Genomic DNA, 13307 nt, shown 5'->3' with positions numbered 1-13307 from the left:
ACGTGGGACAGGGATTGGGTCCAACCCGATTGGCTTGTATCCACCCCAGCGCTTAGTACAGTGCCTGGCACATAGTAAGGGCTTAACAAATGCCATCATTATTATAGCTAGTAGAAAGTGGAGGGGCCTGGGAGTCCGAGGACCTGGGTTCTAATTCCGACTCCACCACGTATCTGTTGTGTGTCTTTGGGGAAGTCACTTCACTTCTCTGCCCCTCAGTTAGGTTACCTACAAAATAGGGATTAAGACTGTGAGCCCTGGGCAGCACAGGGAAGGTGCAGCCCGGTGCACGAGCATCGTAGAAAAAGGATGGGCTTTGGAGTCAGAGGTCATGGGTTCAAATCCCAGCTCCGCCGCTTGTCAGCTGTGTGACTTTGGGCAAGTTACTTAACTTCTCCGGGCCTCAGTGACTTCATCTGTAAAATGGGGATTAAGATTGTGAGCCCCACAAGGGACAACCTGCTCACCTTGTATCCTCTTCAGCGCTAAGAACAGTTCTTTGCACATAGTAAGCGCTTAACAAATACCAAAATGATTATTATTATTATCCCGATGCACGAACAGCCTGGTGCACAAGCATCCAGGTGCACGAAGAGCACGGTGCACGAGAAGCAGCGTGGCTCAGTGGAAAGAGCCCAGGCTTTGGAGCCAGGGGCCATGGGTTCGAATCCCGTCTCTGCCACTTGTCAGCTGTGTGACTCTGGGCAAGTCACAACTTCTCTGGGCCTCAGTTACCTCATCTGTAATATGAGGATGAAGACTGTGAGCCCCCCGTGGGACAACCTGATCTCCTTGTAACCTCCCCAATGCTTAGAACAGTACTTTGCACATAGTAAACACTCACTCACTCTACACTACACTCTAAACTCTACACTTGATCCCTTGGTGACCTCATTCACTCCCAAGGCTTCAACTATCATCTCTACGCTGATGACACCCAAATCTACATCTCTGCCCCTGCTCTCTCCCCTTCCCTCCAGGCTCGCATCTCCTCCTGCCTTCAGGACATCTCCATCTGGATGTCTGCCCGCCACCTAAAACTCAACATGTCCAAGACTGAACTCCTTGTCTTCCCTCCCAAACCCTGCCCTCTCCCTGACTTTCCCTTCACCGTTGACGGCACTACCATCCTTCCCGTCTCACAAGCCCACAACCTTGGTGTCATCCTCGACTCCGCTCTCTCGTTCACCCCTCACATCCAAGCCGTCACCAAAACCTGCTGGTCATAGCTCCGCAACACTGCCAAGATCCGCCCTTACCTCTCCATCCAAACCGCTACCCTGCTCGTTCAAGCTCTCATCCTATCCCGTCTGGACTACTGCATCAGCCTTCTCTCTGATCTCCCATTGTCATGTCTCTCCCCACTTCAATCCATACTTTATGCTGCTGCCCAGATTGTCTTTGTCCAGAAACGCTCTGGGCATGTTACTCCCCTCCTCAAAAATCTCCAGTGGCTACCAATCAACCTGCGCATCAGGCAGAAACTCCTCACCCCGGGCTTCAAGGCTGTCCATCACCTCGCCCCCTCCTACCTCACCTCCCTTCTCTCCTTCTCCAGCCCAGCCCGCACCCTCCGCTCCTCTGCCACCGCTAATCTCCTCACCATGCCTCATTCTCGCCTGTCCCGCAGTCGACCCCCGTCCCACGTCCTCCCCCGGGCCTGGAATGCCCTCCCTCTGCCCATCCGCCAAGCTCGCTCTCTTCCTCCCTTCAAGGCCCTACTGAGAGCTCACCTCCTCCAGGAGGCCTTCCCAGACTGAGCCGCCTCCTTCTATTTCTATATCTATTCTATTTATTTTATTTTGTTAATATGTTTGGTATTGTTCTCTGTCTCCCCCTTCTAGACTGTGAGCCCACTGTTGGGTAGGGACTGTCTCTGTATGTTGCTAATTTGTACTTCCCAAGCGCTTAGTACAGTGCTCTGCACACAGTAAGCGCTCAATAAATACGATTGATTCCTCTCCCCCTCCTCCCCCTCTCCACCCCGCCGCCTTACCTCCTTCCCCTCCCCACAGCACCTGTATATGTGTTTGTACGTATTTATTACTCTATTTATTGATTTATTTTACTTGTACATATCCATTCTACTTATTGTATTTTGTTAATATGTTTTGTTTTGTTCTCTGTCTCCCCCTTCTAGACTGTGAGCCCACTGTTGGGTAGGGACTGTCTCTATATGTTGCCAACTTGTACTTCCCAAGCGCTTAGTACAGTGCTCTGCACACAGTAAGCGCTCAATAAATACGATTGATTGATTGATAGTAAAAGCTTAATAAATGCCATTACTATTATTATTATTATCTCGGAGCACGAGCATTCCGGTGCACGAGCATCTCGGTGTACGAGGAGCCCGGAGCACGAGCATCCCAGTCCACTTGGAGCCCGGTGCACGAGCATCTTGGTGCACGAGGAGTCCGGTGAACGAGCAACCCGGAGCACGAGCATCTCGGTGCACGCGCATCCGGGTGCACGAGCAGCCCGGTGCACGAGCAGCCCGGAGCACGAGCATCCCGGTGCACGAGCAGCTCGGACCACGAGGAGCCCAGTGCACGAGCAGCTCGGACCACGAGGAGCCCGGTGCACGAGCAGTTCGGTGCACGAGCATCCCGGTGCACGAGCAGCTCGGAGCACGAGCATCCCGGTGCACGAGCATCCCGGTGCACGAGCATCCCGGTGCACGAGCAGCTCGGAACACGAGCATCCCGGTGCACGAGCATCTCGGACCTCGAGGAGCCCAGTGCACGAGCATCCCGGTGCACGAGCATCCCGGTGCACGAGCATCCCGGTGCACGAGCAGCTCGGACCACAAGAAGCCCGGTGCACGAGCAGCCCGGTGCACGAGCATCCCGGTGCACGAGCAGCTCGGACCTCGAGGAACCCGGTGCACGCGGAGCCCTGTGCACGAGGAGCCCGGTGCACGAGCATCCCTGTGCACGAGCAACCCGGAGCACGAGCCTCTCGGTGCAGGAGCATCCCGGTGCACGAGCACCTCGGGCCACGAGGAACCCAGTGCACGAGCATCCCGGTGCACGAACAGCTCGGAGCACGAGCATCCCGGTGCATGAGCAGCTCGTACCACGAGGAGCCTGGTGCACGAGCATCCCTGTGCACGAGCAACCCGGACCACGAGCAGCTCGGAGCACGAGGAGCCCGGTGCACGCGCATCCCTGTGCACGAGCAAGCCGGTGCACGAGCATCCCTGTGCACGAGCAACCCAGAGCACAAGTATCCCGGTGCACGGGCATCCCTGTGCACGAGCAGCTCGGACTACGACGAGCCCGGTGCACGAGCATCCCGGTGCACGAGCATCCCGGTGGACGAGCATCCCGGTGCACGAGCATCCCGGTGCACGAGCATCCCGTAGCCCGAGGATGTGGAGTCCGCTGCAGGAGCGCGCAGAGCCCGTCCGGGGGCCGGGCACCGCCTCCATCCCCCTCCTCTGCTTCCTCCTCCTCCTCCTCCTCCTCCTCCTGCTCGGCTTCCTAATCGGTAGGACCGGACCCTCGTCCTCCTCTCGCCCCCACAACTCTAGCCCCTCCGGAACTTCGCCTCCTCCAATAATCACAATAATAATAATAATAATGGCATTTGTTAAGCGCTTACTATGTGCAAAGCACTGTTCTAAGCGCTGGGGAGGTCACAGGGTGATCAGGTTGTCCCACGGGGGGCCCACAGTCTTCATCCCCATTTGACAGACGAGGGAACCGAGGCACAGAGAAGTGGACTCGCTCAAAGTCACGCAGCTGACGGAGTCGGGATTTGAACCCAAGACCTCTGAGTCCAAAAAAGTCCGGGCTCTTTCCACTGAGCCACGCTGCTTCTACGGGGCATTTGTTAAGCGCTTACTTTGTGCCAGGCACTGTGCTAAGCGCTGGGGAGGTTACAGGGTGATCAGGTTGTCCCATGGGGGGCTCACAGTTTTCATCCCCATTTTAGAGATGAGGGAACCGAGGCACAGAGAAGTGGACTGGTCCAAAGTCACACAGCTGACAGTTGGCGGAGTAGGGATTTGAACCCATAACCTCTGAGTACAAAAAAGTCCGTGCTCTTTCCACTGAGCCACGCTGCTTCTACGGGGCATTTGTTAAGCGCTTACTTTGTGCCAGGCACTGTGCTAAGCGCTGGGGAGGTCACAGGGTGATCAGGTTGTCCCATGGGGGCCTCACAGTTTTCATCCCCATTTTACAGATGAGGGAACCGAGGCACAGAGAAGTGGACTCGCTCAAAGTCACACAGCTGACAGTTGGCGGAGCGGCATTTGAACCCATAACCTCTGAGTCCAAAAAAGTCCGGGCTCTTTCCACTGAGCCACGGTGCTTCTACGGGGCATTTGTTAAGCGCGTACTTTGTGCCAGGCACTGTGCTCAAAGCCCGTGCACTTTCCACTAAGCCCCGCTGCTTCCACGGGGCATCTGTTAAGCGCTTACTATGTGCAAAGGACTGTGCTAAGCGCTGGGGGAGGTTACAGGGTATTCAGGTTGTCCCACGGGGGGCTCACAGTCTTAATCTCCATTTTACAGATAAGGGAACCGAAGCCCAGAGAAGTGAAGTGACTCGCCCAAAGTCACACAGCTGACAATTGGAGGAGCCGGAATTTGAACCCATGACCTCTGAATCCAAAAGTCCGTGCTCTTTCCACTGAGCCACGGTGCTTCTACGGGGCATTTGTTAAGCGCTTACTTTGTGCCAGGCACTGTGCCCAAAGCCCGTGCTCACGCTGCCTCTATGGGGCATTTGTTAAGCGCTTACTCTGTGCCAGGCACTGTGCTAAGCGCTGGGGCGGACACAAGCGAATCGGGTTGGACACAGGCCCCTGTCCCCCACCGGGGCTCGCTTTTTCAACCCCCGTTTTACAGATGAGGGAACTGAGGCCAGGAGGAAGAGAAACGACTCGCCCAAGGTCACACAGCAGACAAGTGGGATTAGAACCCGTGAATTTATAACTCTCAGGCCCTTGGTTTATCCACCAAGCCATGCCGCTTCACACTGTGAACACGTTGTGGGCAGGGATCGTCTCTCTTTATTGTTGTATTGTAATAATAATAATAATGGTATTAATAATAATAATGATGGTATTTGATAAGCGCTTACTATGGGCGAAGCACTGTTCTAAGCGCCGGGGGGGATACAAGGTGATCAGGTTATCCCACGTGGGATTTACAGTCTTAATCCCCATTTTACAGTTGATTTAACTAAGCCACAGAGAAGTTGCCCAAGGTCACACAGCTGACAAGTGGCTGAGTCAGGATTCGAACCCATGACCTCTGACTCCCAAGCCCGCGCTCTTTCCACTGAGCTACGCTGACTGCTTAGTACAGTGCTTTGCACACAGTAAGCGCTCAGTAACTACGAGTGAATGGATGAATCCTCCAGCAGCAGGGGACGGCGCAGGTTCTGGGTTCTAATTCCGCCCTGGCCGCTTAGCTGCGTGACCTTGTGCAAGTGACTTCTTTGTGCCTCGGTGACCTCATCTGTGAAATGGGGGTTAAGACCGTGAGCCCATGGGGGACGGCTTCTAATCCTGACCTCGTGGTGGGAGGGAATGTGAGTTTCTTGTTATACAATACTCTTCCAAGTGCCTAGTGCAGTGCTTTGCACATAGTAAGAGCTCAATAAATACAATTGAATAGATGAATAATTTGCTTGTATTAATAATAATAACTTTGGTATATTTTTTAAGCATTTACTATGTGCCAAGTACTGTACTAAGTACTGGGATAGACACAAGATAGAGTGGACATAGTCCCTGTCCCACAAGGGGCCCACAGTCTTGATCCCCATTTTAGAGATGAGGGAACAGAGGCCCAGAAAAGTGATGTGACTTGCACAAAGTCACACAGCAGAGAAGTGGCAGAGCTGGGATTAGAACTCAAGTCCTTCTGATTCCCAGGCCCGTGTTCTTTCCACTAGGCTTCAAAGCGCTTAGTACAGTGCCTGGCACATAGTAAATACTTAACAAATGACACAGTTATTCTCATTACTACTCACGTGCTCCACGTTTTTGGGGACTTGTCCGCTTTGGGTGACATACAGGGCCACCCCTAACAGCAGGAAAGAATTATGAAGACGGTGTCCTCAGCCACAGACGTTTCCTTCAGATGCCTTGCAGAGTTACTCCCAGGTGGGGAGGCATGCAGGAACCCACCTATCGATCTGTCAATCTTATTATTTACTGAGCGCTTATTATCTGCAGATCACTGGACAAAACGCTTGGGAGAGGACCGCACAACAGACACTTTCCCAGCCCACAATGAGCTTACAGTCTAGAGGGGGAGACAAACATTAGTATAAATAAATAAATGATAGATATGTACGTAAGTTCTGTGGGGCTGGAAGGGGGGGATGAATAAAAGGAACAAGTCAGGGCACTTGGGAGAAGAGGAAAGGATCAAGAGGGCCTTTCCACCTCTGCGGTACTCCTCAGACAGAAAAGGTTTGCGGGCCAGTGGTCCAAAAATCAAGGGAGAGATTCAAGGCTCCCGATCTGGAAAGCTGCAGCTTTGGGAGATGACCTACTGGAAAGAGCACAGGCTTGGGCGGCAGAGGACCTGGGTTCTAATCCCACCTCTGCTACTTGCCTGCTGTGTTAACTTGAGCGAGTCACTTCAGTTTCCTCACCTGTAAAATGGAGATTAGATCCCAGTTTTCCCTCCCATGTAGGACAGGGCTGCTAAAATCTGACTAAGTGCTCATAAAATAATTTTCTCTACCCCAGCTCTTAGTCCAGTGCTTGGCATAGAGCAAGCACTTTACAAATACCAGTTATTTATAAAAGGCTCTTGGCCCCTTTCAAGTTCACAGTCATGACAGTGAAAGCATTTGGCTTTGCATTTTAATGAATTACCTTGAACCCTTACAACCTACCTATTTAAATGTGACAACATTTCCCTGGAAAAATACATCCTCATTTGGAAGGATTAGGTGACATTAGCAGTTAAAAGCACAGTAGAAACAACTCCCATCTTACATTGCCATCTCATTATAATCATAATCCAGTGATTACTTGTCAGAAATGAATTGTTTCTAAATAGCTTTCTAAAGGTTCTCTAAAAGCCACACAGCATCCCTTACTTGAATAATGGTTTTCTAAGGTATTTTAACAATGAAAGAGGTCAGACTGGCAGGGGAAAGCTCTGGTTTCCAATTTACCATGCTTCTCCTTCCCCAACCCACATTTTAAATGAGGAAGAGACCCAGAAGCAGACTTCGATTCAGAAGAAGTATTCCTCAGAGAGTCTTTGGAGAAGGAAGTCATATCTTTAGAGGACAGGGTGGTTTTTATATTGCTTTGCAAGTCAAAGTTGTTATTGCAAAATGGACAAGGGTGAGAATCAGGAAGTATCATGAGAAGATCAGTAGGACAAGGTTTGAAGCTCTTGGGCAGGGAATGTGTCTGTTATATTATTGTTTTGTGCTCTCCCAAGTGCTTAATACAGTGCTTTGCACACAGTAAGTGTTAAATACAACTGATCGATTGATCAAAGCAATCCACAATGAGGTCCATTTGCTCCTTTCCAGCATCTGTCCTTATTACATTTGGGTCTGTTTTCCAGGATGGTTTGCAAAGCCCAGCAGTAATTGTAGCACCATCAGTCCTCAGGGAAGTATGAAGAAATCATTTCTGGCAGAAATGAAAGCTGAAAACATCAAGAAGTTCTTATAGTAGGTACCACATACTCTTTTTATGAAAAAGTAAAAGTCAGGATATATCCTTGGGAAGGGGGACTGCTTTATAACGTCATATTCAGGAATCAAGACCACCCCCCCAAGCATGTTTTGTTTTGTTTTCTGTCTCCCGCTTCTAGACTGTGAGCCCGTTGTTGGGTAGAGACCGTCTCTATATGTTGCTGACTTGTTCTTCCCAAGCGCTTAGTACAGTGTAAGCACTCAATAAATATGATTGAATGAATGAATAGGTTCCCCAAGCCTCACTTTTGATTTTTCATCTGCAAATTGCATATCAGAAGCCGAGTGGTCTAGTGGAAATTCATTCATTCAGTCACATTTATTGAGCGCTTACTGTGTGCAGAACACTGTACTAAGAGCTTGGAGAGTAAAATTTGGCAACAAATAGAGACAATCCCTACCCAACAACAGGCTCACAGTCTAGAAAGAGTTCAAGACTGGGAGTCAGGAGACCTGGATTCTAATCACACCTTGGCCACTTATCTGCTCTGTGACCTTAGGCAAGTCAGTAATTTCTCTGTGCCTCAATTTCTTCATTTGTTAAAGGGGAATTCAATACCTGTTCTCTCTCCTCTTAGATTGTGAGCCCCTTGTGGGACAGAAACTGTGTCTGATCTCATAACCTTGTATTTACTCCAATACTTAATCCAGTGCTTGGTACATAGTAAGCATTAATAAATACTAATAATAATGGTATTTGTTAAGCATGTACTATGCGCCAGCTGTTGTTCTAAGTCCTGGGGTAGATACAACATAATCAATTGATCACAGTCCCATGTCCCACATGGGCTCACAGTCTTAATCCCCATTTTACAGATGAGGTAACTGAGGCACACAAGTTAAGTGACTTGCCGAAGGTCACAGAGCAGACAAGTGGCAGAGATCTGGGATTAGAACCCACATCCTCCGACTCCCAAGCCTGGGCTCTTCCCATCCACCTTCAGCATTAATGTATACACATATTCAATTATTCATTTGGTAACTTCACCCCATTATACTGTTATTACTAACCACTACATCCTTGTTTTTGCTCCTGCTGTATCTACACGATTGACTCTTGCTGCCCCGCTATGCCCACAATGGGGATCATGACTTGGGCACATAGCTGTGCTTACCAGAATAATGAGCACTCAAATACCATTAAATAACTTGACTAAGGTCCTTCCTGGTTGGAACTTTGGTTATGAACCTAATCTTTAAGAAGTGTGACCTAGGTACCACTGTAGCATTCCTTATAGCCACAATTTTTTTCTCTTGACCAAAGAAGTCATCCCTGGGCACCTGAACCCCCAGTTTTCTCTTCATCTAATAGTATAGTTCAATGAAAGTTTTGAATGAGCCCAAGTTCAATGGTCTTTACTTTCAAAATAATATCCAAGTCATCCACCTAATGAAAATTGGAATCTTATGAGGAGACCTAGTCCTCCCATCTACAAAGCCCACTATGTTCAGCTCTTGGGTTTTAGGGACTTAGACCTGACCTAAACTCCAGAGGTCTGCTGCAATAAGCATCTTCTGTCCTTAAAGGACCAAGTTGCATCTTTTGATGATGGGAGTTTTATTTGATTGCTAGAAACAGCCTTTCAGCATGGCTATGCAAATTCCACCACCTTTCAACGAGATCATGATGACCTGCTGAAATATCATACAACTGTTTTGAGGGGATAGATCCCTGGCAGATGAGAGCAAATCAGCCACTGGAAAACCTTTCTACTTCTGATGGGCCCATCTTCCTTCAATATGAGACCACCTGGGGAGAGCTGAGTTGGCTCCAGAAAACTTCTTTTTCCCAAATTCCAGTGAAATGAAGGAAGCTGGTTCTCAGTCACTTGATTAGTGACACAGGCTAGTGACCTGATGCAGCCAATTGATGACCCTGGCAGTTGGCAAGGTTCTACACCTCTCAACATATGGGTGGAAAGGATTGTAAACCTGACCCAAAAAATTTCTCCCAAAGGGCAGTGTAGTCTGGCAGCTAATGCAGTGTTGATATTGACAAACATCAGCAGTCATTGTGACTAGTGTACATAGCTTTATATTAACCCAAACAAAAAAGTAAAATACAGCAGTGCAATTGACAAATATCGGCAGTCATTAAGACTAGTGTATACAACTTTATACTAACCCAAACAAAAACAACAGTACAAAAACCCACAGATGTTTTTCTATGCCCGGATTGCAGATCTAGCATAAAAGTTAATGCCCGAAAGTGATTGGATTAATTTGAGTTATCTATCAAAACACACCGGAGGTCACAGTGGACCTTGGGAAGCAAAATGACTTAGCCTATTAATAGTAGATAATGGGTTTCTTCACATTATATATTTTTTGAAACCATAACGTTATCCACAGGGCTTCAGAATTTGTTTCAAGCTGTGCAAGATATGGCCTGCCCCTCAAAAGAAGTACCGTAAACTTCAGATAAGGGCATGGGAGTCAGAAGGTCATGAGTTCTAATCCCGGCTCTGCCACTTGTCTGCTCTGTGACCTTGGGCAAGCCACTTAACTTCTCTGGACCTCAGTTCCCTCATCTGTAAAATGGGGATTAAGACGGTGAGCCCCGTGGGACAAGGACTTTGTCCAACCCAATTATCTTGTATCTACCCCGATGCTTAGAACAGTGCCTAGCACATAGTAAGCGCTTAACAAATACCATTGTTATTATTATTATTTTCAGTCAGAATTATTTGAATAACTACTGTGATTCTCACCTTCATTTTGATTTGGCTAATATGGTCTTAGAGTGATTTCGCAAAATACCTTTTCCTCCCAAAGGACACATTGATTATAATTAAGACTGGCTTAGCCATCAGAATATGCCTCACAAATGGAGCTGTTTTTCCATATGAAATAAAGAGCTGAACTTCTAGTCAGTGACATTGGCTTGCCAACAAAAATATTTATTCCATATGAAGAGTGATTCCCACCCCAAAAGCTGAAAAAATCGTTAAAAAGTCTGCATTTTGACTCTTGTCAATTAATGGCCTTCTGAAAAGCTTATTTGTGCTGCCAATGGTACAGCGTCTTGTTGAAATTAAGAATATCTTGGGTTTAGAGGGTGCCTGTTCTCTGAAGCGCTCACCCAGCCGAACATCAAACATCGGTTGCCACGGTGGGTTTCTAATGACTGCACATTTCTGCCCATTAGCAATTTTACCCGACTCCCACATCTGGCAGGGACAGAGCAGAACTTCCTTCTGGCACAGCAAATCCAAGCCCAGTGGAAGGAGTTTGGACTGGATTCAGCTGAGATCACTCATTATGATGTCCTTTTATCCCACCCTAATGAGACTGATCCCAACTACATCGCAATCGTCGACGAAGATGGAACCGAGGTAAAGGGAAGGGAATATTCTGGAAGTCCCTTGTATATACTGTGTGTCATTAGTCAAAGTGGGAAATGGGATTGCTTTAGTATTTCATTGCCCACTTCAAACCCCTGAGTCTAGCTAACCGGACTAATAATTTATCGTGAAGTTAGGCTAGACTGTAAACTTGTTGGGGGCAAGGAACGTATGTACTAACTCTCCTCTCCTTCTCCATCCCAGCCCATACACTCTGCTCCTCTGATGCTAACCTTCTCACTGGGCCTCGTTCTCGCCTGTCCTGCTGTCGACCCCTGCCCACGTCCTACCTCTGTCCTGGAACGCCCTCCCTCCTCAAATCTGCCAAACAATCACATTCCCCCCCTTCAAAACCCTACTGAAGGCTCACCTCCTCCAAGAGGCCTTCCCAGACTAAGCCCCCATTTTCCTCAGCTCCCCTTCCCCTCCCCATCGCCCGACTTGCTCCCTTTGCTCTACACCCCCACCCCACATCATTTGTGTATATATGTACATATCTATAATTCTATATATTTACATTAATGCCTGTTTACTTGTTTTTATGTGTATATATCATCATCATCATCAATCGTATTTATTGAGCGCTTACTATGTGCAGAGCACTGTACTAAGCGCTTGGGAAGTACAAATTGGCAACACATAGAGACAGTCCCTACCCAACAGTGGGCTCACAGTCTAAAAGGGGGAGAAAATTTTATCTCAGCACTCTTAGGTGATCTATTCTAGACCCTCCTAGGTATTTACAATCTTTTTATATATCTATAATTCTATTTATTTATATTGATGCTATTGATGCCTGTTCACTTGTTTTGATGTCTGTCTCCCCCCTTCTAGACTGTGAGCCCATTATGGGCAGGGATTGTCTCTCTTTTGAGCTGAATTGTACTTTCCAAGCACTTAGTACAGTGCTCTGCACACAGTAAGCACTCAATAAATACGATTGAATGAATGAATGTTGTATTGCACTCTCCCAAGTGCTTAGTACAATGCTTTGCACACAGTAAGCTCTCAATAAATACCACTGATAGACCAGATGCTAAAACGAAAAGCAACCTTCACTTCTCAGATTTAGTTATGGAGACTTACCTTGTTCTATTAGGCTGTACCCTAGAGAGTAGGGTGCTTGTCTTTTAACTCTTAAACGATGGTCTGAGCGCTTGGGAAAGTACAATAGAATTAGAAGACCCAATCCCTCCCTGTAAGGAGCTGAAAGTTGAAATGTGACTTTCCTTTAGATCTTCAAAACATCATTGTTCGAGCCACCTCCGGAAGGCTACGAAAACGTCTCTGATGTGGTGCCCCCCTTCAGCGCATTTTCCCCACAAGGCAAGCCTGAGGTGAGGAGCCCTGTGCATCGTCTTCTTGTCAGGGAGGGCTGGGGAATGTGGGAAGCAGCTGGGTGGCTGACGGAGAGACTTGAGACACTCAGGCCCTGCCAACTCTGGGGTGGGATGAGGAGTTGGAAGGGCTCCCATCTCTGTGTTCATCCTGGGAAGCTGGAGGAGGGTGATGATAATCATTGTGATATTTCTTAAGCACTTACTCTGTGATGATGATGATGATGATGATCATCATCATCAGAGAAGCAGCGTGGCTCAGTGGAAAGAGCCCGGGCTTTGGAGTCAGAGATCATGGGTTCAAATCCCGGCTCCACCACTTGTCAGCTGGGTGACTATGGGCAAGTTACTTGACTTCTCTGTGCCTCAGTTCCCTCATCTGTAAAATGGGGATGAAGTCTGTGAGCCCCACGTGGGACAACCTAATCACTTTGTATCCTCCCCAGCGCTTAGAACAGTGCTTTGCACATAGTAAGCGCTTAATCAATGCCATCATTATGATGGTATTTGTTAAGTGATCACTGTGTGCTGAATACTGTTCTAAGTGCTGGGATAGATACAAGATAATAAGGTCATCCCACGTGGGGCTCACAGTCACAGAGAAGCAGCATGGGTCAGTGGAAAGAGCATGGGCTTTGGAGTCGGGGTCATGGGTTTGAATCCCGGCTCTGCCAATTGTCAGCTGTGTGACTTTGGGCAAGTCACTTAACTTCTCTGTGCCTCAGTTCCCTCATCTGTAAAATGGAGATTAAGACTGTGAGCCCCCCATGGGACAACCTGATCTCCTTGTGACCTTCCCAGCACTTAAAACAGTGCTTTGCACATAGTAAGTGCTTAATAAATGTCATTATTATTATTGTTATTATTATTATTAACCCACATTTTACAGTTGAGGTAACTGATGCACTGAGAAGTTAAGTGACTTGCCCAAAGTCACACA

At 48.1% G+C, this 13307-nt stretch overlaps 1 protein-coding gene across 1 annotated transcript in view; it reads left to right on the top strand.

Annotated features, from left to right (window-relative positions):
- The first annotated feature begins 3123 nt into the window (after positions 1–3123).
- The window catches only part of LOC119941372 (putative N-acetylated-alpha-linked acidic dipeptidase), a 44744-nt gene continuing 34560 nt past the window's right edge, over positions 3124–13307 (top strand). The window contains exons 1-4 of the mRNA XM_038761780.1: positions 3124–3489; positions 7554–7662; positions 10835–11021; positions 12266–12367. Coding sequence (XP_038617708.1) covers positions 3372–3489; positions 7554–7662; positions 10835–11021; positions 12266–12367 — 516 coding nt within the window. The 5' untranslated portion in view covers positions 3124–3371. The remainder of the gene's footprint in view (positions 3490–7553; positions 7663–10834; positions 11022–12265; positions 12368–13307) is intronic.

This window comes from Tachyglossus aculeatus, chromosome 20, assembly GCF_015852505.1.
Source record: "Tachyglossus aculeatus isolate mTacAcu1 chromosome 20, mTacAcu1.pri, whole genome shotgun sequence".
Lineage (NCBI taxonomy): Eukaryota > Metazoa > Chordata > Mammalia > Monotremata > Tachyglossidae > Tachyglossus > Tachyglossus aculeatus.
The sequence above is the reverse complement of the archived record's forward strand: the minus strand, read 5'-3'. Positions and strand labels throughout refer to the sequence as shown.